A 25,645-nucleotide genomic window follows, 5' to 3' on the forward strand; every position below is an offset into this window, starting at 1 on the left:
CCCCCTTTCGGTCTACATAGGATCTTATCAGTAGTAACTGCCATGACCAATATCAATAATAGTAAACTCTGTCTTCACTGAATACAGATTTTACCCTGGAATTTAGAATTTTTAGAAGGAATGATGAGTCCCGGCTGATAAAGAAGCAGATTTTTCTGATAAGATATATTACAAAGCTGATTATTTTCATGTATCGTATTGATTTATGAAATAACAATTAAAATGACAGCTACTCTTTAAGGCAAAGTGCACTTTATTAGATTGGACACATTGGTGATACCAAATTGGTGATTTATTATTATTATGTAAATTTTGCTTACATTTCAGTAAAAGCAGCATTCGAGAACTGTCGTCCACCACTGGTAATATCCAATCAGCTGTGACGTTGGGTGTTGGACCGCACTGATCAGATATTGATGGCCTATTCTAAGGCTACAGTCACACAACCATATATTCTCTCATCTGTGAGAGTCAGGCCGGTTATGCTAATCACATGTTGATCAAACACCTCGGAGGAGGAGATGGAAAAAAAAAGTCTCCACTCAGATGTCATCCGAGTGATGTTCAATTTTTTCCATCAACTCCTTGACTTGCATGACAGTGTGCGATCTGAGTATCCAATCAAACTTAGGCATGCTGTTATTTTTTTTTGTCAGACCAGGTTGGTTCAGGAAAACAAATTGGCCACGTGCACGGCCCCATAGAATAACATTGGTCAGAGTGTAATCTGATTTTTGTCAGATCGTACTTGGACCGAGAATATGGTCATGTGAATGAGCCATTGGGATAGGATATTATTTAAAAAAATGATTGACCCGACCGCTTTTGTTTGGACCTCCACTGATTTCAAGGAAGGGTGAGCTTTTTAATGATGGAAACAACTCTTTAATTTTCTTGCCAATCACAGTTGAATTTGACAAAATGGTGTATATCTACAAACTACAGTGTCATTATGCCGATAAACCGCCATCAAGAAGATAACAAACTACAGTGTCGTCATACCAATAAACCGCCATCAACAAGATAAACTACAGTGACGTCATACCGATGAACTGCCATCAAACAGATAACAAACTACAGTGTCATCATACCGATGAACCGCCATCTACAAGATAACAAACTACAGTGTTGTCATACCAATAAACCGCCATCAACAAAATAACAAACTACAGTGTCGTCATACCGATGAACCGCCAACAACAAGATAACAAACTACAATGTCGTCATACTGATGAACCGCCATCAAACAGATAACAAACTACAATGTCGTCATACCGATGAACCGCCATCTACAAGATAACAAACTACAGTGTCGTCATACCAATGAACCGCCATCAACAAAATAACAAACTACAGTGTCGTCATACCGATGAACTGCCATCAACAAGATAATAAACTACAGTGTCGTCATACCTATGAAACCGCCATCAACAAGATAACAAACTACAGTGTTGTCATACCGATGAACCACCATCAACAAGATACTGTAATAAACTACAGTATCATCATATCGATGAACCACCATCAACAAGATAAAAAACTACAGTGTTGTCATACCGATGAACTGCCATCAACAAGATAACAAACTACAGTGTTGTCATACCGATGAACCACCATCAACTAGATAACAAACTACTGTGTTGTCATACCGATGAACCGCCATCAACAAGATAACAAACTACAGTATCATCATATCGATGAACCACCATCAACAAGATAACAAACTACAGTGTCATCATACCGATGAACTGCCATGAACAAGATAAAAAACTACAGTGTCGTCATACTGATGAACTGCCATGAACAAGATAACAAACTACAGTGTCGTCATACCGATGAACTGCCATGAACAAGATAAAAAACTACAGTGTCGTCATACTGATGAACCACCATCAACAAGATAACAAACTACTGTGTCGTCGTATCGATGAACCACAATCAACAAGATAACAAACTACAGTGTCGTCATACTGATGAACCGCCATCAGCAAGATAAGCTTTCACCACTTTCAATCCTTCAAACTTTTTCCTCTTATGCTTCTTAACTCCTTAACGAAGAATTTATTTTTTCTTAATAGATTTGTTACTAAAGGAAAAGTCGAATTTCCCACAGAGGCTTTTCAAACCGGTACATATTCTTAAATTGATATATTTTCTACTGTTTAAGCTTCGGCTTGAATACTTAAACAGATATGCCCGGTCTATCTTTGAATAACAAGTCAACTGGTGAAATGTAATTTAGTCTGTTGGATGAAAGTCAGATCTTGTTATTAGACAAGTAACATTGGCATCAGAATACTAATTTGTCGTCAAGATTCCTGTGGTTAACTGCAAACTTTTGTGTAATTAACTTTCGACTTTGAACTTAAGCCCAATAAAAAAAAAAAAAAGAAAATAAAGTAGATTTTTTTTCTCTCCGATCTTAGGAGAAAACATCCCTTAGTCTATAAACTGAAGATTTACAAGAGCTTTTGTTATTATTAGAAGAGGTTTTATGATACAAAACTTTTTTTTATGTCATAGCGGTGCTTCATTATGACATGACAGTGGTTGGTCCGAAATGAGTTGTTGATATTCATACACCATAAAAGCTCAGGGATATTTTGGAGTCTCATATAAGTTGTTTTATGGTAGTGAAAGTTTTGCCTTGTTCAGACCTCGTTAAATTGGATCTCTAAAAGCAAATTGTAGAATTATTGTACGGAGATTTTTATTGCTAACAAAAAAAAAATTATGCTGCTTTCTTTTAAACCTTTACTATATTTTTTCCATAATGCAGATTATTTCAATTTCTTTAAGGATTATCCTATTAAAAAGGGATTGTCTCATCATACATTGGTAAAATTGCAAAATACTTGTAAAACAATCAACATTGTAATGTACTTATTAAACATCCTTTCTATTTTCAAGAAGGGAGGGATTTTTATTTGTATTTGAGATGCCTTAGGGTCCTGGTTGTCACAGTGGCATTGCTTTCCTCACGGGGAGAGTGATGTCACGCTTGGAAGAAATGGAGGATTCCTTTTTGACAGGTAATCAGCACATACAACACCATTCTGACTCCAGGCCAGAAGGGGGAGCTCTACGCCCGACTTCAGGGGAGCTGCTCTCTCTGGTCGGGAGGAGGAGTTAGTTGCTAGGCAGTTGCTAGGCAGTTGGGAAAAATTAGACAGTTGGTGTCAGACAGCAGACTGGAGCAGTCTGAGGCAGAAGGATGGGTGAGGGGCCATACAGCCTGAGGTGTTGCAGCTCATAGATAGCGAGATACAGAAGGAAGAACAGAGTTTAGCTAACATGCCAGAGAGTGAAGCACAGGAGAGTGACAACAAGGGAGAATAGCTGCGACAGGGCTACCTCCCTGATAGAGTGCAGATACCGGTAACCGGAAGACCGAGGTTGTGTCATACTCTAGGAGGCACAGCAGAAACCGGTAGGACAGCTGGACTGCATGTAACCTTTAAGCCCTAATACCCAGGAGACACAGTAACATATAGAGCCCGGGTCATGATAGAGACCCTATAAAAAGGCTCTAGTCACCTGTCATACGGGTTTGTGTCCCACTTCAATAAAGGACAGAAATGTCCGTGAGGACCTTGTGAGTGCCTAAGGCAGCAAGGCACTATAATACCACCATGCTAAGAGGAAGGCTTTTAACTCCACCTGGTAAAGCAGGACTCTGAATGCACTTCCAAGCTGGCCGGACCCTGCCTGTACCTGTGATTTGGTGCCCTGCACTCTGGCTGCCTGCTACCATCAGTAAACCAGGTAGAAGGCCTGCACAACTGCATCCTTTGTTCTTTACTGCACCACGCACCATCTTCTATCTATTCACCGGGAGCCCTGGGGACCTACTTCACCTGTGGGAAGTTATACCATCTGGCTACCATAACATCACCCCAGAGGACCCCTTTAAGCAGCGTTGGTCATCCCTGACTGAATACCACAGGTGGCGTCACAAGCTTTCTTTATTTTAAAAACCCCTTTAAGACCCAGTGCCGAGTACCACACGGCCCTGGTGGGTGACTCATATTGTTTACTGCTCGATGCCCAGATTACCAGCCACTGCTGCAGTCTTTCAGAGGTGGCCATTCTAAGCAAGAAGAACAGCGCTTACAAACTGCTTTCTATAAAATTTGTAAGTGCTGCTCTGAAGCTGGATGGATCTCTGCCTTTGCCTGCAGCATCACAACTGTCAATCAATCCAGATCGTTAGCTCTTGGCCATAATTGATGGTTGTTACAAAGAGTCTCTGTCACCCTGAAGGACTTGTCCTGGTCTGTCCTACATGTCCTGTTCTGCAATACAAAGACAAGCTCCTGATTTGTAATGCTTAATTTCCCCTGTGGAGGTGCTGCAGGGAAAATAAACACTTGGAGCCAGGTTTCTCCGCATATTGTTTCTTCCCCAATGTGGAGCTTACTCTTTGCCACATGGTTTTTTTTTTCCTTCCTCTGGATCAACATGTTAGGGCATGTTAGGTTAGGCTATGGGTTGAACTAGATGGACTTAAAGTCTTCCTTCAACCTTAATAACTGTTACTATGTTACTATACATTCAAGTCTACTAAGGGGACTAACAAATACAGTTAAAAGTTTTTAAAATTATGAGAAAAATTAAAATATATAAAAAAAAAAACCTACATGTTTGGTATCTTCTTAATCATACTGAGATGAAGAATCATACAGCTCTGGCAAAAATTAACAGACCACTGCAAAATGTTCAGTTTGTCTGATTTTTCTCTTTATAGATTTTTTTTTGAGTAAAATGTAAATTTTTCATTTATTCTATAAACTTCTGACAACATGTCTCCGAATTTCCAAGCAATACATTTTTTTTTTTTCTGAAAAGGAGAAATGGTCAAAATTGCAAAAAAAACCCCAATGCTTTCAGACCCAAATAATGCAAAGAAAACAAGTTCATAATAATTTAGAAACAACAATACTAATGTTTTAACTCAGGAAGAGTTCAGAAATCAATGTTTAGTGGAATAACTATGACTTTTAATCACAGCTTTCATGCATCTTGGCATGCTTTCCACCAGTCTTCCACACTGCTTCTGGTGCAAAAATGTAAGCAGTTCTTTGTTTGATGGCTTGTGACTATTCGTCATCCGCTTGACTACATACCAGAGGTTTTCCATGGGGTTCAGATCTGGTTGATTGGGCTGCCCATGAAAGGGTTTTGATGTGGTGGTCTCTTAATTTTTGCCAGAGCTGTATTGTCAGGTTCGTTTTACCAGATAGTGAACATCGTAAATAACAAAACCCCAAAAAGAATTGCGGAATTTTTTGCTATTTTTGGCAAACTTGGATTTTTTTCCTGCTTTACAGAGCATCATATGATAAAACAAATGGCATAATTCAAAAAGTACAACTCATCCCGGAAAAAACAAGTCCTCATATGGCTTTCAGGATGAAACAATAAAAAAGTTATAGGTCTTGGAAGAAGGGGAGGGAAGAAAAAGTGTGAAAATGGAAAAACACCTCATCAGGAAGGGGGTTAACATTTGACATTGAGGAAACTGTTATGCCTATGGCACCAAAAAGATTGTGATCATCTAATTAACAAATATATATTTTTTATTATTGACTGATTTTTAGTGTGTAATTATAGCTTGTGTTTGTATCTGATTACTTATTCATGATAACGTCACCTAAGCGCACATTTTAAAAATGTCTCACTGAATGGAGAGAGGACCTCACATTGTGAATGGAGAGAGGACCTGACATTGTGAATGGAGAAGAGGACCTGACATTGTGAATGGACAGAGGACCTGACATTGTAAATGGAGAAGAGGACCTGACATTGTGAATGGAGAGAGGACCTGACATTGTGAATGGAGAGATGACCTGACATTGTGAATGGAGAGAGGACCTGACATTGTGAATTGAGAGAGGACCTGACATTGTGAATGGAGAGAAGACCTGACATTGTGGATGGAGAGAGGATCTGACAATGTGGATGGAGAGAGGACCTGACATTGTGAATGGAAAAAGGACCTGACATTGTGAATGGAAAGAGGACCTGACATTGTGAATGGAGAGAGGACCTGACATTGTGAATGGAAAGAGGACCTGACATTGTGAATGGAAAGATGACCTGAAATTGTGGATGGAGAGAGGACCTGGCATTGTGAATGGAGAGAGGACCTGACATTGTGAATGGAGAGAGGACCTGACATTGTGAACTGAGAGAGGACCTGACATTGTGAATGGAAAGAGGACCTGACATTGTGAATGGAAAGAGGACCTGACATTGTGAATGGAAAGAGGACCTGACATTGTGAATAGAGAGAGGACCTGACATTGTGAATGGAAAGAGGACCTGACATTGTGAACGGAAATAGGACCTGACATTGTGAATGCTAAGAGGACCTTACATTGTGAATGGAGAGAGGACCTGACATTGTGAATGGGGATAGGACCTGACATTGTGAATGGAGAGAGGACCTGACATTGTGGATGGAGAGAGGACATGACATTGTGAATGGAAAGAGGACCTGACATTGTGGATGGAGAGAGGACCTGATATTGTGAATGGAAAGAGGACCTGACATTGTGAATGGAAAGAGGACCCGACATTGTGAATGGAGAGAGGACCTGACATTGTGAATGGAGAGAGGACCTGACATTGTGAATGGAGAGAGGACCTGACATTGTGAATGGAAAGAGGACCTGACATTGTGAATGGAAAGAGGACCTGACATTGTGAATGGAGAGAGGACCTGACATTGTGAATGGAAAGAGGACCTGACATTGTGAACGGAAAGAGGACCTGACATTGTGAATGGAATGAGGACCTGACATTGTGAATGGAGAGAGGACCTGACATTGTGAATGGAGAGAGGACCTGACATTGTGAATGGAGAGAGGACCTGACATGCACATCTCTATAGATCCCTTCTTGGGATTTTCAAAAAAAATATGAGCACACTTTCTTGGGTAGTTTCAGAACTCCCAGATAAGTTTGTGGAAGGATCGGTGCACACTGGACCCTCTCTACTTTCGCAATGATGCATGCGCTGCCATATTTCTATTTTTAATACTAGAAAATTGATTTGTTTTCTCGTCATAGGTGCAGATCCTAAAGGTGGGCTCTGAACCTATCAATTATGAACTAATCTATGGATATGTCATAAATAACACTTTATGTAGATGAAAATTACACTTTAACCCCTTTCTGAAATGTTACGTACATGTATACCACATGTCAGATTTAGGTGCATGAATTGGCCACAAGAACTCAGCCTGCTCCATACACAACATATGTCAGCTGTGTAATTCAGCCAGCACCTGCCTATATCTTCAGCAATCATAGTTAACCAAAATCGCTACTTTTGAACCACTTAATATATGACAGCAGCATTTATTTCAATCCCCAAAATGCAATTCTTTAGATGCCCAAAACCACCCAACACTCCACCCCAACAATGATGAATTGTCCTAGTGCTAATGGTGTGCAATGTCACAATATAAAATTAATGATTCCTTACATTAAACTTAATAAAGGTCAAATAAAGACAGAAATCCCGGAATTTCTGCTTTTTGTATTTCTTTGCTATACCTCTTGCTTGAAACATCACATGTACACCGAAATGGTAAAATAAAATTTTCAGTTGGCATTAATATAAAAAGCCAAAAAGCCCTCATTAGAAATCCCTTGACCAAAAATTAAGAAAGTTAAGGATCTCATAAAAATTTTACAGAAACCCACATTTTCTTTACATTTAAACTCTAAAAAAAGTTTACAACTTTTGTATCACCGATGTGAATCATGTTGCCAAATAAATGAGGCACGGTGAAAATTGGTGGAATTACTTTTTTTTTACTATTTCACCCAGCTAGGATTTTTTCCTCATTTTTCAGTAGATTACTTGGTAAAATGAATGGTGTCTATCAAAATTACAACTCGTCCTGCAGAAAAAAAAAAAAAAACAATCCCTCATACAGCTATGTCAATGGAAGTTAGGACTTCTGGAATGAAGGCAGGGAAAAGCAAAAGAGCAAATAAAAAAAAAAATCGCCAGTTAAGTTAGAGAAGTCGTTAAGAAAATGGATGATTTAAACCAGACAATTCTTTGAAATCTTTGACTCTAAATGTAAAACTTTATTTTAAATAAATAAATAAATAAACAAGACAAAATAGAAAATCTGGGATTTTTTTTTAGAAAAACAAAACTTTTTAAAAAAGCAAGATACCGATCCTGTAAATGCCAGTTGTCGTAGTATAACAGTATCCTTACAATTATGATGTCGCTGTTATACGGTAAGAGTAATGACTTTTTCATGTAGACCCTAAGTGTCTCTTTAATATTTAACATGCCATTTGTTTTGTAGGTTGTAATTCAGGTAATGTGCTTGTTAGCTAAAGCCGGTCATTTTCCTCCCAGTGGTTGGTCGCACACAACCTTAGCGGTTTTTGCATTCGATCCTGGATATTAGAGTCAGTACAGCCAGAAAACTTGTCACCGTAATGCCTCATAAGACGTTATGTAGCGGTTGTATCCGTCGCCTCATTAATCTTATCATTTCTGATTACAGTCCCCAACCAAGAGATCCAGGGCGTGATAGCATTAACGTTGTTTGAAGACTACATCTACTGGACAGACGGCAAAACCAAGTCACTGAGCCGAGCGCACAAAACCTCCGGAGCAGACAAGACCCTACTGCTTAACTCTTGGCATACCATATCGGATATTGAAGTTTACCACGCCTATCGACAGCCCGATGGTGATTATCACTTTCTTGTTACTTCGTACCCTTTGTGTCATTCGTATTTTCAAGCAATTTGTAAGATGCTGGGATATAGTTATTTTTACAAATTTTTGCAAAGCAATATGCACTTGACCCTTCTGCCCTGGGGAAATCTGGCTCCAAGAGACGGAACTCGTTATAATTTATAACGAAGTATAGTAGAAGGAAAAGCTTTTCTGAAAGGATAATTGGGAATTTGTAAATATCAAAGTTAAAAAATAAGACTTTCGCCAGCTTTAAAATACAGATGACACTTATCTCCTCATCTCAAGGGGATGCATTCCTTTCACTTAGATTTTTACTTTGGGAAAAAAAAAAACTAGAAAATTGAAATAAATGAAATAAAATAAAATAAATTACAAACCAACATGTTTGAAGGGGACTTAGGTACAGGGCTAATATGCCTCTCAATATGTATCCGTCATCATATTATATAGATCTGTGTAGTTACAATTGCTCATTTTGCCTTTTTACCCAGTTAATTCTTCTCTTTTCGCTGCTCCATGTAGAAACAGGAAGCCTTTTGTCACTGCATTAATTATTCCCCTCTTACTTCTCCTCCCCCTGGCATGGACGTTTCCAGCAATGACTCATGCAGGAAAAATAGACCTCCTGTTTCTACATAGAGCTTAGAAGGATTCAGCTAGTCAGTTTTTAATCAAGTGATTTTATAGAACTAATGGAAAAGAGAAGAATTAATTGGGTAGAAAGAAAAAAATAGCAATTGTCTCTTATATATGTGTATATGTATATTATACTATATAAATATAAGTATATATGTATAAAATGTGTATAGTATATAATATCTGATGAATCTATGACTAAGTTATCAGGCAGGGAAGCTAAATTGTCACTTTGAATATTTCTAGAGTAAAAGTGAAATTAACAGTAACATTCTTGCAGCAGTTTGACGTTTTAATGAATGGTTTAAATGTGAATAAATCCGTGTGTTGCTCCGTGTAACCAAGCTGTAATCTTTCATTTCCGGATGTAGGCAGCGTGCAGGTGTCTCCTCATCTGTATGCATCCTGACTCACTGGATGGTTTGCTAAATGGCTTTTTATGTAGTGCGCGAGGAGCTCCCTGTTATCACAGTATCATAGGAACGGTTTTATTAACGACTGGATACATGTCCTTGTCATAATGCATTTCGTGTAATTTTTTATTAGGTCCCTTCTTCTGTTTAAAGCATCTTATTAAGGAATTCAATTAACTTTATATGCATGGAAATATGATGTATTATGCCATTGTCTTTGTAGTGCCTGACCACCCTTGTAAAATTAACAACGGAGACTGCAGTCACTTATGTCTATTATCGCCCCACCGGTCACACACCTGTGCCTGCCCCACTAATTTTTACCTCGCGGAAGATAATAAGACATGCCTGTCTAACTGTACCGCCAGTCAGGTGAGTTCTTCTCATAAGAAATGAGATGGCACGAGATATTATTATGTCTTCTATGTCTTTTTGAATACTTTTTATTTCACTTGAATAGAAACATTTTGTCTGTCATCAAAGCATGAAGTTCTTTTAAAGAAATAACATTTCTGTAAAAGCAACCTGGCTATATCTGCATTATCTTACTAGTATTCTTGTACATAGGGGCAGTATTATAGTAGTTATATTCCTGTACATAGGGGGCAGTATTATAGTAGCTATATTCTTGTATATAGGGGTAGTATTATAGTAGTTATATTCTTGTATATAGGGGCAGTATTATAGCAGTTATATTCTTGTATATAGGGGCAGTATTATAGTAGTTATATTCTTGTACATAGGGGCAGTATTATAGTAGTTATATTCTTGTACAAAGGAGCAGTATTATAGTAGTTATATTCTTGTATATAGGGGCAGTATTATAGCAGTTATATTCTTGTATATAGGGGCAGTATTATAGTAGTTATATTCTTGTACATAGGGGCAGTATTATAGTAGTTATATTCTTGTATATAGGGGCAGTATTATAGTAGTTATATTCTTGTACATAGGGGCAGTATTATAGTAGTTATATTCTTGTACATAGGAGCAGTATTATAGTAGTTATATTCTTGTACATAGGAGCAGTATTATAGTAGTTATATTCTTGTACATAGGGGCAGTATTATAGTAGTTATATTCTTGTACATAGGGGCAGTATTATAGTAGTTATATTCTTGTATATAGGGGCAGTATTATAGTAGTTATATTCTTGTATATAGGGGCAGTATTATAATAGTTATATTCTTGTACATAGGGGCAGTATTATAGTAGTTATATTCTTGTACATAGGGGCAGTATTATAGCAGTTATATTCTTGTACATAGGGGCAGTATTATAGTAGTTATATTCTTGTACATAGGGACAGTATTATAGTAGTTATATTTTTGTACATAGGGGCAGTATTATAGTAGTTATATTCTTGTACATAGGGGCAGTATTATAGTAGTTATATTCTTGTACATAGGGGTAGTATTATAGTAGTTATATTCTTGTACATAGGAGCAGTATTATAGTAGTTATATTCTTGTACATAGGAGCAGTATTATAGTAGTTATATTCTTGTACATAGGGGCAGTATTATAGTAGTTATATTCTTGTACATAGGGGCAGTATTATAGTAGTTATATTCTTGTATATAGGGGAAGTATTATAGTAGTTATATTCTTGTATATAGGGGCAGTATTATAATAGTTATATTCTTGTACATAGGGGCAGTATTATAGTAGTTATATTCTTGTACATAGGGGCAGTATTATAGCAGTTATATTCTTGTACATAGGGGCAGTATTATAGCAGTTATATTCTTGTACATAGGGGCAGTATTTTAGTACTTATATTCTTGTACATAGGGGCAGTATTATAGTAGTTATATTCTTGTACATAGGGGCAGTATTATAGTAGTTATATTCTTGTACATAGGAGCAATATTATAATAGTTATATTCTTGTACATGGGGCAGTATTATAGTAATTATATTCTTTTACACAGGGGCAGTATTATAGCATTTGTATTATTGTACATTGGAACAGTATTATAGCAGTTCTATTCTTGTATATAGGGGCAGTATTATAGTAGTAATATTGTTGCACATGGGGCAGTATTATAGTAGTTATATTCTTGTATATAGGGGCAGTATTATAGTAGTTATATTGTTGTACATAGGGGAAGTATTGTAGTAGTTATATTCTTGAATGTAGGGGCAGTTTTATAGGAGTTATATTCCTGTAAATAGGGGCAGTATTATAGTAGTTGTATTATTGTACATTGGAATAGTATTATAGCAGTTATATTCTTGTATATAGGGGCAGTATTATAGTAGTTATATTCTTGTACATAGGGGCAGTTGTCATGATCTCTGCAGGCAGAGATCATAGCAAGCCTATAGAGGGACAAGCTCTCGGAAGATGGAACTATACTGACCATGAACTAAGCCTGCCGCGCAACTAGAAATAGCCAGGTAGCATTTCCTATTTATCGCTAGATGCCCAGCTCTGGCCTAAGACCTAAATAGCTAGCAGAGGGAAATATAAGACCTGGCTCACCTCTAGAGAAATATTCCAAAGAAGACAGTAGCCCCCCACATATAATGACGGTGAGTTCAGATGAAACAACAAACGCAGCAGGAAAATAGTCTTAGCAAATTTGAGGTCCGCTTACTAGATAGCAGAAGACAGATAGTATACTTTCATGGTCAGCAGAAAAACACTAACAAAACACCATCCAGAGATTACCTTAAACTCTGGCATTAACTCATAACGCCAGAGTAGCAATCCCTGATCAACGAGAGCTTTCCAGACACAGTAACAAAACTTCAGCTGTGAACTGGAACAAATAGGCAAAACAAAACATGGACAAAAGTCCAACTTATCTAGTAGTAGTCTAGAAGCAGGAACAAGCACTGAGAGGCATCAGATAACATTGTTGACCGGCAAGAAACCACCAGAGAAATGAGCTTAAATAGCGACACCCACTACTGATGGAATCAGGTGAAACAGGAAAGAGGATGACAAGTCCAATTCCACAAGCGGCCACCGGGGGAGCCCAGAATCCAAATTCACAACAGTACCCCCCCCTCAAGGAGGGGGCACCGAACCCTCACCAGATCCACCAGGGCGACCAGGATGAGCCCTATGGAAGGCACGAACAAGATCAGAAGCATGAACATCAGATGCATTGACCCAAGAATTATCCTCCTGGCCGTAACCCTTCCAGTTGACCAGATACTGGAGTTTCCGTCTGGAAACACGAGAGTCCAAAATTTTCTCCACAACGTACTCCAACTCACCCTCAACCAACACCGGAGCAGGAGGCTCAACTGAAGGTACAACAGGTACCTCATACCTGCGCAATAACGACCGATGAAAAACGTTATGAATGGAAAAGGACGCAGGGAGGTCCAAACGGAAAGAAACAGGATTAAGAATCTCCAATATTCTATAAGGGCCGATGAACCGAGGTTTAAACTTAGGAGAAGAGACCCTCATAGGGACAAAACGAGAAGACAACCACACTAAATCTCCAACACAAAGCCGAGAACCAACACGACGATGACGGTTGGCAAAACGCTGAGTCTTCTCCTGGGACAACTTCAAATTGTCCATAACCTGCCCCCAAATGTGATGCAATCTCTCTACCACCGCATCCACTCCAGGACAATCCGAGGATTCCACCTGACCGGAGGAAAATCGAGGGTGAAACCCCGAATTACAGAAAAACGGGGACACCAAGGTGGAAGAACTGGCCCGATTATTGAGGGCGAACTCTGCCAATGGCAAAAAAGCAACCCAATCATCCTGGTCAGCAGAGACAAAACACCTCAGATATGTCTCAAGGGTCTGATTAGTCCGCTCGGTCTGGCCATTAGTCTGAGGGTGAAAAGCAGACGAAAAAGACAAATCTATGCCCATCCTAGCACAGAATGCCCGCCAAAATCTAGACACAAATTGGGTACCTCTGTCAGAAACAATATTCTCAGGAATACCGTGCAATCGGACAACATTCTGAAAAAACAGAGGAACCAACTCAGAAGAAGAAGGCAACTTGGGCAGAGGAACCAAATGGACCATTTTAGAGAAACGGTCACAGACCACCCAGATGACAGACATCTTCTGGGAAACAGGCAGATCTGAAATAAAATCCATCGAGATGTGTGTCCAAGGCCTCTTAGGAATAGGCAAGGGCAACAGCAGTCCGCTAGCCCGAGAACTACAAGACTTGGCCCGAGCACAAACGTCACATGACTGCACAAAGACTCGCACATCTCGTGACAGAGAAGGCCACCAGAAGGATCTTGCCACCAAATCCCTGGTACCAAAAATTCCGGGATGACCTGCCAATGCAGAAGAATGTACCTCAGAGATGACTCTGCTGGTCCAATCATCCGGAACAAACAGTCTATCAGGCGGACAACGATCCGGTCTATCCGCCTGAAACTCTTGCAAGGACCGCCGCAGATCAGGAGAAACGGCCGACAAAATTACTCCCTCCCCAAGGATACCTGTGGGTTCAGAATTACCAGGAGAGTCCGGGTCAAAACTCCTAGAAAGGGCATCTGCCTTAACATTCTTAGAACCCGGTAGGTATGACACCACAAAATTAAAGCGAGAAAAAAATAAAGACCAGCGCGCCTGTCTAGGATTCAGGCGTCTGGCAGTCTCAAGATAAATCAAATTTTTGTGGTCAGTCAATACCACCACCTGATGTCTAGCCCCCTCGAGCCAATGGCGCCACTCCTCAAACGCCCACTTCATGGCCAAAAGCTCCCGATTCCCAACATCATAATTCCGCTCTGCGGGCGAAAATTTGCGAGAAAAGAAGGCACAAGGCCTAATGACGGAGCAGTCGGAACCTTTCTGCGACAACACTGCCCCAGCTCCGATCTCCGAAGCGTCAACCTCAACCTGAAAAGGCAGATTCACATCAGGCTGACGCAACACAGGGGCAGAGGCAAAACGGCGCTTAAGCTCCTGAAAGGCCTCTACAGCATGAGGGGACCAATTAGCAACATCAGCGCCTTGTCTGGTCAAATCAGTCAGTGGTTTAACGACATCCGAAAAACCAGCAATAAATCGGCGGTAAAAGTTGGCAAAGCCCAAAAATCTCTGAAGACCCTTAAGAGAGGAGGGCTGAGTCCAGTCACAAATAGCTTGCACCTTGACGGGATCCATCTCAATGGAAGAGGGAGAAAAAATATACCCCAAAAAGGAAATTTTCTGGACCCCAAAAACGCACTTAGACCCCTTCACACATAAAGAATTAGACCGCAGAACCTGAAAAACTCTCCTGACCTGCTGGACATGAGAGTCCCAGTCATCAGAAAAAATCAGAATATCATCCAGATATATTATCATAAATTTATCCAGAAAATCGCGGAAAATATCATGCATAAAAGACTGGAAAACTGAAGGGGCATTAGAAAGACCAAAAGGCATGACCAAATACTCAAAGTGGCCCTCGGGCGTATTAAATGCGGTCTTCCACTCATCCCCCTGCCTGATCCGCACCAAATTATACGCCCCACGAAGATCAATTTTAGAGAACCACCTTGCACCCTCTATACGAGCAAACAAATCAGTAAGCAATGGCAATGGGTATTGATACTTAACAGTGATCTTATTCAGAAGCCGATAATCAATACATGGTCTCAAAGAGCCGTCTTTTTTTGAGACAAAGAAAAACCCAGCTCCCAAGGGAGAAGAGGATGGACGAATATGTCCCTTTTCCAAAGACTCCTTTATATATTCCCGCATAGCAGCATGTTCCGGCACAGACAAATTAAACAAACGACCCTTTGGATATTTACAACCCGGTATCAAATCTATGGCACAATCGCACTCACGGTGCGGAGGTAACGACCCAAGCTTGGGTTCGTCAAAGACGTCTTGATAATCAGAGAGGAACTCAGGGACTTCAGAGGGAATGGACGACGAAATAGAAACCAAAGGTACGTCCCCATGAATACCCTTACATCCCCAGCTCAACACAGACATTGCTCTCCAGTCCAAGACTGGGTTGTGAGACTGCAACCATGGCAATCCCAGTACCAAATCGTCATGTAAATTATACAGCACCAGGAAACGAATAATCTCCTGGTGATCCGGATTGATACGCATGGTTACTTGTGTCCAGTATTGTGGTTTATTATTAGCCAATGGGGTGGAGTCAATCCCCTTCAGAGGAATAAGAGTCTCCAAAGGCTCTAAATCAAAACCACAACGATTGGCAAAGGACCAATCCATAAGACTCAGAGCGGCGCCAGAGTCAACATAGGCGTCCGTGGCAATGGATGACAAAGAGCAAATCAGGGTTACAGACAAAATAAACTTAGACTGAATGGTGCTAATGGAAACAGACTTATCAAGCTTCTTTGTACGCCTAGAGCATGCTGATATAACATGAGTAGAATCCCCACAATAGAAACACAATCCATTCTTCCGTCTAAAATTCTGTCGCTCGCTCCTGGACAGAATTCTATCACACTGCATACTTTCTGGCGTCTTTTCCATAGACACCGCCAGATGGTGCACCGGTTTGCGCTCCCGCAGACGCCTATCAATCTGAATAGCCATTGTCATGGACTCATTCAGACCTGCAGGCAAAGGGAACCCCACCATAACATCCTTAACGGCATCAGAGAGACCTTCTCTGAAAGTTGCCGCCAAGGCGCACTCATTCCACTGAGTAAGCACAGACCATTTACGGAATTTTTGGCAGAAAACTTCAGCTTCGTCTTGCCCCTGAGATAGTGCCATCAAAGTTTTTTCTGCCTGAAGTTCCAAATGAGGTTCCTCATAAAGCAAGCCCAAGGCCAGAAAAAACGCATCCACATCGCGTAACGCAGGATCCCCTGCTGGCAATGAGAAGGCCCAATCTTGAGGGTCACCCCTGAGCAAGGAAATCACAATCCTAACCTGCTGAGCAGGGTCTCCAGCTGAACGAGACTTCAGGGACAAATAAAGCTTACAATTATTTCGGAAATTCTGGAAGCTAGCTCTATTCCCTGTGAAGAACTCCGGCAAAGGAATTCTCGGCTCAGATACCGGAGCATGTACCACAAAATCTTGTAAATTTTGTACTTTCGTGATGAGATTATTCAAACCCGCAGTTACACTCTGGAGATCCATTATTGTCAGGTGCACACAGAGCATACAGAGATTAGGAGGAGAGAGAGAGAAAAGACTGCAGCAAGGCAGACTGGAGGAAAAAAAAAAAAAAAATTTCAGCAGACTTCTTATAACTCTCCTTTCTCAACCTGGGTCTTTAACACTTTACTGGCCGGTCAAACTGTCATGATCTCTGCAGGCAGAGATCATAGCAAGCCTATAGAGGGACAAGCTCTCGGAAGATGGAACTATACTGACCATGAACTAAGCCTGCCGCGCAACTAGAAATAGCCAGGTAGCATTTCCTATTTATCGCTAGATGCCCAGCTCTGGCCTAAGACCTAAATAGCTAGCAGAGGGAAATATAAGACCTGGCTCACCTCTAGAGAAATATTCCAAAGAAGACAGTAGCCCCCCACATATAATGACGGTGAGTTCAGATGAAACAACAAACGCAGCAGGAAAATAGTCTTAGCAAATTTGAGGTCCGCTTACTAGATAGCAGAAGACAGATAGTATACTTTCATGGTCAGCAGAAAAACACTAACAAAACACCATCCAGAGATTACCTTAAACTCTGGCATTAACTCATAACGCCAGAGTAGCAATCCCTGATCAACGAGAGCTTTCCAGACACAGTAACAAAACTTCAGCTGTGAACTGGAACAAATAGGCAAAACAAAACATGGACAAAAGTCCAACTTATCTAGTAGTAGTCTAGAAGCAGGAACAAGCACTGAGAGGCATCAGATAACATTGTTGACCGGCAAGAAACCACCAGAGAAATGAGCTTAAATAGCGACACCCACTACTGATGGAATCAGGTGAAACAGGAAAGAGGATGACAAGTCCAATTCCACAAGCGGCCACCGGGGGAGCCCAGAATCCAAATTCACAACAGGCAGTATTATAGTAGTTATATTCTTGTACATAGGAGCAGTATTATAGTAGTTATATTCTTGTATATAGGGGCAGTATTATAGCAGTTATATTCTTGTATATAGGGGCAGTATTATAGTAGTTATATTCTTGTACATAGGGGCAGTATTATAGTAGTTATATTCTTGTATATAGGGGCAGTATTATAGTAGTTATATTCTTGTACATAGGGGCAGTATTACAGTAGTTATATTCTTGTACATAGGAGCAGTATTATAGTAGTTATATTCTTGTACATAGGGGCAGTATTATAGTAGTTATATTCTTGTACATAGGGGCGGCATTATAGTAGTTATATTCTTGTACATAGGGGCAGTATTATAGTAGTTATATTCTTGTATATAGGGGCAGTGTTATAGTAGTTATAGTCTTGTATATAGGGGCAGTATTATAATAGTTATATTCTTGTACATAGGGGCAGTATTATAGTAGTTATATTCTTGTACATAGGGGCAGTATTATAGCAGTTATATTCTTGTACATAGGGGCAGTATTATAGTAGTTATATTCTTGTACATAGGGACAGTATTATAGTAGTTATATTTTTGTACATAGGGGCAGTATTATAGTAGTTATATTCTTGTACATAGGGGCAGTATTATAGTAGTTATATTCTTGTACATAGGGGCAGTAATATAGTGGTTATATTTTTGTACATGGGACAGTATTATAGTAGTTATATTCTTGTACATAGGGGCAGTATTATAGTAGTTATATTCTTGTACATAGGGGCAGTATTTTAGTACTTATATTCTTGTACATAGGGGCAGTATTATAGTAGTTATATTCTTGTACATAGGGGCAGTATTATAGTAGTTATATTCTTGTACATAGGGGCAGTATTATAGTAGTTATATTCTTGTACATAGGAGCAATATTATAATAGTTATATTCTTGTACATGGGGCAGTATTATAGTAGTTATATTCTTTTACACAGGGGCAGTATTATAGCATTTGTATTATTGTACATTGGAACAGTATTATAGCAGTTCTATTCTTGTATATAGGGGCAGTATTATAGTAGTAATATTGTTGCACATGGGGCAGTATTATAGTAGTTATATTCTTGTATATAGGGGCAGTATTATAGTAGTTATATTGTTGTACATAGGGGAAGTATTGTAGTAGTTATATTCTTGTACATGGAGCAGTATTATAGTAGTTATATTCTTGTACATAGGGGGCAGATTTATAGTAGTTATATTCTTGTACATGGGGGCAGTATTATGGTAGTTATATTCTTGTACACAGGAGCAGTATTATAGTAGCTATATTTTTGTACACACTGTAGGAGCAGTATTATAGTAGTTATTTTCTTGTACATAGGGGCAGTATTATAGTAGTTATATTCTTGTACATAGGGCAGTATTATAGTAGCTATATTCTTGTACATAGGGGCAGTATTATAGTAGTTATATTCTTTTACATGGGGCAGTATTATAGCAGTTATATTCTTGTACATAGGGGCAGTATTATAGTAGTTATATATCTTTTACTTAGGAGCAGTGTTATAATAGTTATATTCTTGTGCATAGGGCAGTATTATAGTAGTTATATTCTTGTACATAGGGGCAGTATTATAATAGTTATATTCTTTTACATAGGGGCAGTATTATAGTAGTTATATTCTTGTATATAGGGGCAGTATTATCTTAGTTATATTCTTGTACATAGGGTCAGTATTATAGTAGTTATATTCTTGTAAATAGGGGCAGTATTATAGCAGTTATTTTCTTTTACATAGGATCAATATTATAGTAGTTATATTCTTGTACATGGGACAGTATTATAGTAGTTATATTCTTCTACATAGGGGCAGTATTATAGTAGTTGTATTATTGTACATAGGGGCAGTATTATAGTAGTTATATTCTTGTACATAGGGGCAGTATTATAGTTATATTCTTGTACATAGGGGCAGTATTATAGTAGTTATATTCTTGTACACAGTAGCAGTATTACAGTGAAGCAAATAATTATTTGATCCCTTGCTGATTTTGTAAGTTTGCCCACTGACAAAGACATGAACAGTCTATAATTTTAAGGGTAGGTTAACTTTAACATTGAGAAATAAAATATAAAAATTGAAATCCAGAAAATCAGATTGTATAAATCATATAAATTTATTTGCATTTTGCAGTGAGAGAAGAGTATTTGATCCCTCTGGTAAACAAGACTTAATACTTGGTGGCAAAACCCTTGTTAGCAAGCACAGCAGTCAGACGTTTTTTGCAGTTGATGAGGTTTGCGCACATGTTAGGAGCAATTTTGGTCCACACCTCTTTGCAGATGCTCTCTAAATCATTACGATTTTGAGTCTGTCACTTGGCAACTAGGAGCTTCAACTTCAACTCCAAATTTTCAATTGGATTAAGTTCTGGAGACTGGCTAAGCCACTCCATGACCTTAATGTGCTTCTTTTTGAGTGACTGTTTTGTTGCCTTTGCTGTATATTTTGGGTCATTGTCTTGCTGGAAGACCCAGCCACTACCCATTTTTAATGTCCTGGCGGAGGGAAGGAGGTTGTCCCTCAGGACTTTACGGTACATGGCTCCATCCATTCTCCCATTGATGCAGTGAAGTAGTCCTGTGCCCTTAGCAGAGAAACACTACCAAAACATAATGTTTCCACCTCCATACTTGACAGTGGGGATGGTGTTCTTTGGGTCATAAGCAGCATTTCTCTTCCTCCAAACACGGCAAGTTGAGTTAATGCCAAAGAGCTGAATTTTTGTCTCATCTGACCACATCACTTTCTCCTAATAACTCACAGAATCATCCAGGTGTTCATTGGCAAACTTCAGATGAGCCTGAACATGTGCCTTCTTGAGAAGGGGGACCTTGCGGGCACTGCAGGATTTTAAACCTTTATGGCATATTGTATAAGTAATTTTTTTTTGTGACTGTGGTCCCAGCTGCCTTTATATCATTAGCAAGTTCCCCCCGTGTATTTTTAGGCAGATCTCTCACCTTCCTCATGTTCAAGGGTACCCCACGAGGTGAGATTTTGCATGGTGCCCCAGATCGATGTCGATTGACAGTCATTTTGCATTTCTTCCATTTTCTGACTATTGCACCAACAGTTGTCTCCTTCTCGCCCAGCATCTTACTTATGGTTTTGTAGCCCATTCCAGCTTTGTGCAGGTCTATGATCATGTCCCTGACATTCCTATAAAGCTCTTTGGTTTTGCCCATGTTGTAGAGGGTAGAGTCTGACTGACTAATTGAGTCTGTGGACAGGAGTCTTTTTCAAAGGTGACTATGTTAGATAGCTGTCTTTAATGCAAGTAACGAGTTGAATAGGAGCGTCTAACTGGTCTGTAGGAACAAGAACTCTTAATGGTTGGTAGGGGATCAAATAATTATTTCTCACTGCAAAATGCAAATAAATTTATATAATTTATACAATGTGATTTTCTGGATTTTATTTTTGATATTCTATCTCTCAATGTTAACATTAACCTACCCATAAAATTATAGACTGTTCATGTCTTTGTCAGTGGGGAAACTTACAAAATCATATTTTCAAAATGAGCCAAATGCAGGAACTGGTCTCCCTGTATACACGTGCTATAGACATTTATCACCGTGTGCGCCACTCTTCTTGTGACGTAAAGATAGGAGGTGGAAAAACGGTTAAGAAACAAAAGAAAAATCTGTTTGGTTTCACTTTTCCGGTCAATAAACTGAGTTCCCAAAGTAAGAAAATATATTCATGGACCGATGGTTGTATCTCAGCTCGCCTCTTTGATATATAAACGTTTACAGCGGAATATAGCAACGTGCACATTTTTATTAGCTGGAATAGACTTATGTTTTCCTCTGCACTGAAAAAAAAAGAATTAAGATAAATTATTACATTATAATGTGCAAATTCGTAAAAGTTCATTAAAATTGGATAAATATTTTATGTATTCAGTCCTGGATCTAATTCTCTGTTACCATAATATACTGTACTGCTGCTTGGAATCAATTTTTGCAGTTACAGAATAATTTTCGCTCAGCGGCAGAATCCTTCACGCAGGTGTCTCTTCTCTATTTCATTACTAATTCCCTTAAAGGATAATCACATCCAAAATGCGAATTCAGCAGAAATCAACTAAAATGGAGAATAATAAAATACGAGATGAAAGGTTTTATTCCATTTTTGACAATTTTCTACCATTTGTCTTAAACTTCCCGACTCCGTCATTAGGTGTGAAAGTTAAAGGAGAACTTTCTGTAATATTATAAGACTATCTTTATCCTAAGGGTTCATGTTCTCAGTGCACCAACCATTTGGACCTATCTTGTACAACCCTGTGAGCATTTTTCTTAAGGATTTATATATTTCAATGCATGTTTTATTATAATGCATGCGTTATAGGGGAGATTATGGTACTTCACATCCGTGTCCTGCCATGCAGAGTTTTGCTTTCTATGCGATTTCCCTTATTGTCCTCATTTTCTCCAGGATATGATTTTTTTTTGAACATTGCTTTTTTGAAAATTAATTATCTATGAGCAAATGTCTTTATAAGCTGGTGATAAGCTTGTATTTGCACATAAAAATAATTCTCAACAAGCAAAGCTGCAATATAATGTATAGCGCTGGGCTTTTGAAACCTTTTGTGGGCAAAATAAAAGTCACACACGGCAGATTTGTTGCAAAAATTTCAGTAGTGTTTATCTGAATGGGGTTGATGGATTTCTCCATACCACATTCAGATAAATAGGGCGGTCACAAAAATCTCTGAAACGAATGTTACTAGTTTCATTATACCGTATAGCTGCCCATCATTAGGAAGGTTATTTGCAACAAAAAATGTTCCAAGGCAGAAGGTTGTAGATAATGTTTTGCCTTATGCTGTACAGCAACTGCAAACCATAAGAAGAATACATAAAGGATAAGTGATAACGTGCTGATCACAGGTGGTCTGACTGCTCCAACCCCCCACCGATTGAGAGAATTGGGCTGGGAAACATCAAGTTATGAAGAAGAGCCAAGTGCTGTACTCAGCCATCTGTGCGGTCCCTTAGAGTATGAATGAAACATTGGTGCGCATGCGCAGTCTCTGTTTTGATGGGGCATCATTCTCGAAGATGGGTGAGGGTCTCAGTAGTCTGAAGGGATAAAAAATAACTTGCAAATCAGTAGGAATCTGACGTTAATGCTCCAACCACCCTCGATCCAGAGAATTGAGCTTGAAAGGTCAAGTTATGAAGAAGAGAGCCAAGTGTAGAAATCAACTATCTGCGGCAGACCCAAATAGAATTGATGAACCGATGAAGCGCATGCGCTGCCTGTTCTGTTCTGATGGGACATAATAGAAAATCATTCTCGAAGATGGGTGGGGTTCCCAGCAGTCTGGGAGGATAGATAATAGCTTGTGAATCAGTAGGACTTTGTCATGACATCTCAGACTCCCACCGATCCAGAGGCACGCATCCTTCATTATTTGATATCAAAGTGAAGCCGGGGAACATACACCCATCTTTAATGGGCTGTAACAATATATATAGGTACTAAGGAATCTGATAGCTTGGGATAAAACCAGTCTGAGAGCAAAGCTGCAGTAAAAGATGTATTTAAACAAAACAGAAATGCAAACAGAACCAACATAGATATTCCTGCAATTGAAACGACGTGCTCAGCACAATATGGTAAACAGAAAAGCAAACAGAACTAACACAAATATTCCTGCAATTGTAACGAGATGCTCAGCACAATATAGTAAATCACAGCACAGTGGATTGCGGGACGCGACCGCTAATATGAACCAGTCCAGCAAGGATATGACGAGGGGGCAAACAAGACACTTGACAAGGAAGTCCAGTAGGTTATTAGTGGAAATGCACACAGTACTTAAACTAAGGAATCCAGCAGAAGTGAAGTAGAAATGCATACAGTACTTAATGAGGAAATCCAGCAAAACTTGATCCCATGTGCGCACAGCACTTGTTTGTAGAAGTTTAATAATATGCAGGTGGTGCATTGAGCATGAAGTCCTGGTGAAAGAGGATGAAGGGAAAAAGAGGGTGAGCGCTATCTAAGCATAGTAGATTAGTACAAAACTCTCTTGGTGAGAAAAGCAACACTGGAACCTAGCTCACCTGGTGTCGTTGTGCAAAGAGGCACAACACTGGGAAGAGCTTAGCAAACAAGGGAAATCCTTCCACAGGGGTGCTGCCAGTCACAGCAGTTCCAGAGGAGAGATGCAGCTGAAAGGGGAGAGGCAGACTGCCGAGTAGTGAGCAGCTGAAGCAGGGAGTTCCCCAGAACACAGGCAGAAACTCAGGAGCCAGCAGCACAAAATACTCAAGCACAGAACACCACATGACTCGGACTTAAATAATCAGGACAGACAGGAAGTTCCATGACAGGGTGAGATCCAAGACTCCATCTTGGATCAGGGCGAACAGGAACAAGGGAAGTCCGGAATCCTTACATGGGCACTGACTTGAAATGATGAACGATGTGTGCATTGACAAGACTTGAAGAGAGCCAGTGGTGCTAATCATATTATCACGTTGACAGGAGCATGTAAACATGATTACTGGGAAGACTAGTCTTGAGAAACCAATGCCCCCTCACCTAGTCTGAAACTATTCAGCAAGTTGGAAATGGATTTTTATCTTTTTTTTCATACTCTGCCATAACTTATACCGTACAAAGGGCTTGTTAGGCAGGTAGATAACATATGATTAAACATATGCTGGAATTGGAGGAATGGTGGAGCTGTCAGAATGAAGACTATGGCTGTTGTCAACATTGACTTAGAATGCCTGCACCTGGCTTTGACGACTTGGGGTCAAATCTTTGATTCCTACAAATATTCGACTATTTAAAATGAAGCACAATATGTTTGATAATTTTGAAATTTTTCTGAGAGACAAATTGTTTTTCATGAGTAATTTTCCATAATAAATAATATAGCTACAAGATAATGCATACAGTAATAGGATTTCTCTTCCCCTTTTTGATTGCTGACCTATGTCGTTGTCAGTAAAATTTATGAGCCTTGGTGTGCCCATGATAAATATCATACGATTAAACATAATTATATTTAAAACTTTTTGTACTAATGCGCCTCCACATCATAAAAACATTCCCCACTGTCATCTGAATTGCTTAATTACTAAAATGCATTCTTCGTCTTTTGACTAGTCTGCATTAAACTGCCTTTCTGCATTCATAAAGCACAATTTACTGGCCCGTGGAATTCCCCATGTGTCTACAAGCACTTTACAAATACATTAGGAAGTCTGATAAGAGACACCAGACTAATCATTCACATGTACTTGTAATGTTCTTCACTCGTTAACTGTCGATAGGTAATTGAAACAACCGATGCTTCTTCTGTGATGACCAGATGCAGACAGCAGAAATAATCTATCTAAATCTCTGGTCAACAATGGAAACAAGATCTTCCAAGCAGATGATAGAGATGATTGAATGGGTCTTCAGCTAATAAACTGCGTAGAGGACAGCTGTGAGCTGCCGCATAGACCATTATGGACGGTATTACACTATAGGCCCCGTCTCACATAGCGATTTACCAACGATCACGACCAGCGATACGACCTGGCCATGATCGTTGGTAAGTTGCTGTGTGGTCGCTGGGGAGCTGTCACACAGACCGCTCTCCCCAGCGACCAACGATCAGGGGAACGACTTCGGCATCGTTGAAACTGTCTTCAACGATGCCGAAGTCCCCCTGCAGCACCCGGGTAACCAGGGTAAACATCGGGTTACTAAGCGCAGGGCCGCGCTTAGTAACCCGATGTTTACCCTGGTTACCAAAAAAAACAAACAGTACATACTCGCCTTTCGGTGTCCAGGTCCCTTCCCGTCTGCTTCCTGCTCTGACTGAGTGCCGCCGTACACTGA

General features: G+C 39.6%; 1 protein-coding gene across 5 annotated transcripts in view; it reads left to right on the top strand.

The window, feature by feature from the left end:
• The window catches only part of LRP1B (LDL receptor related protein 1B), a 1,636,337-nt gene that overhangs the window by 1,441,765 nt on the left and 168,927 nt on the right, over positions 1-25,645 (top strand). For all 5 annotated transcript variants that reach the window (XM_077273024.1, XM_077273022.1, XM_077273019.1 and 2 more), the window contains exons 61-62: positions 8,541-8,729; positions 10,013-10,161. In XM_077273024.1, coding sequence (XP_077129139.1) covers positions 8,541-8,729; positions 10,013-10,161 — 338 coding nt within the window. The remainder of the gene's footprint in view (positions 1-8,540; positions 8,730-10,012; positions 10,162-25,645) is intronic.

The sequence above is a fragment of the Ranitomeya variabilis genome, chromosome 7, assembly GCF_051348905.1.
Source record: "Ranitomeya variabilis isolate aRanVar5 chromosome 7, aRanVar5.hap1, whole genome shotgun sequence".
Taxonomy (NCBI): Eukaryota; Metazoa; Chordata; class Amphibia; order Anura; family Dendrobatidae; genus Ranitomeya; species Ranitomeya variabilis.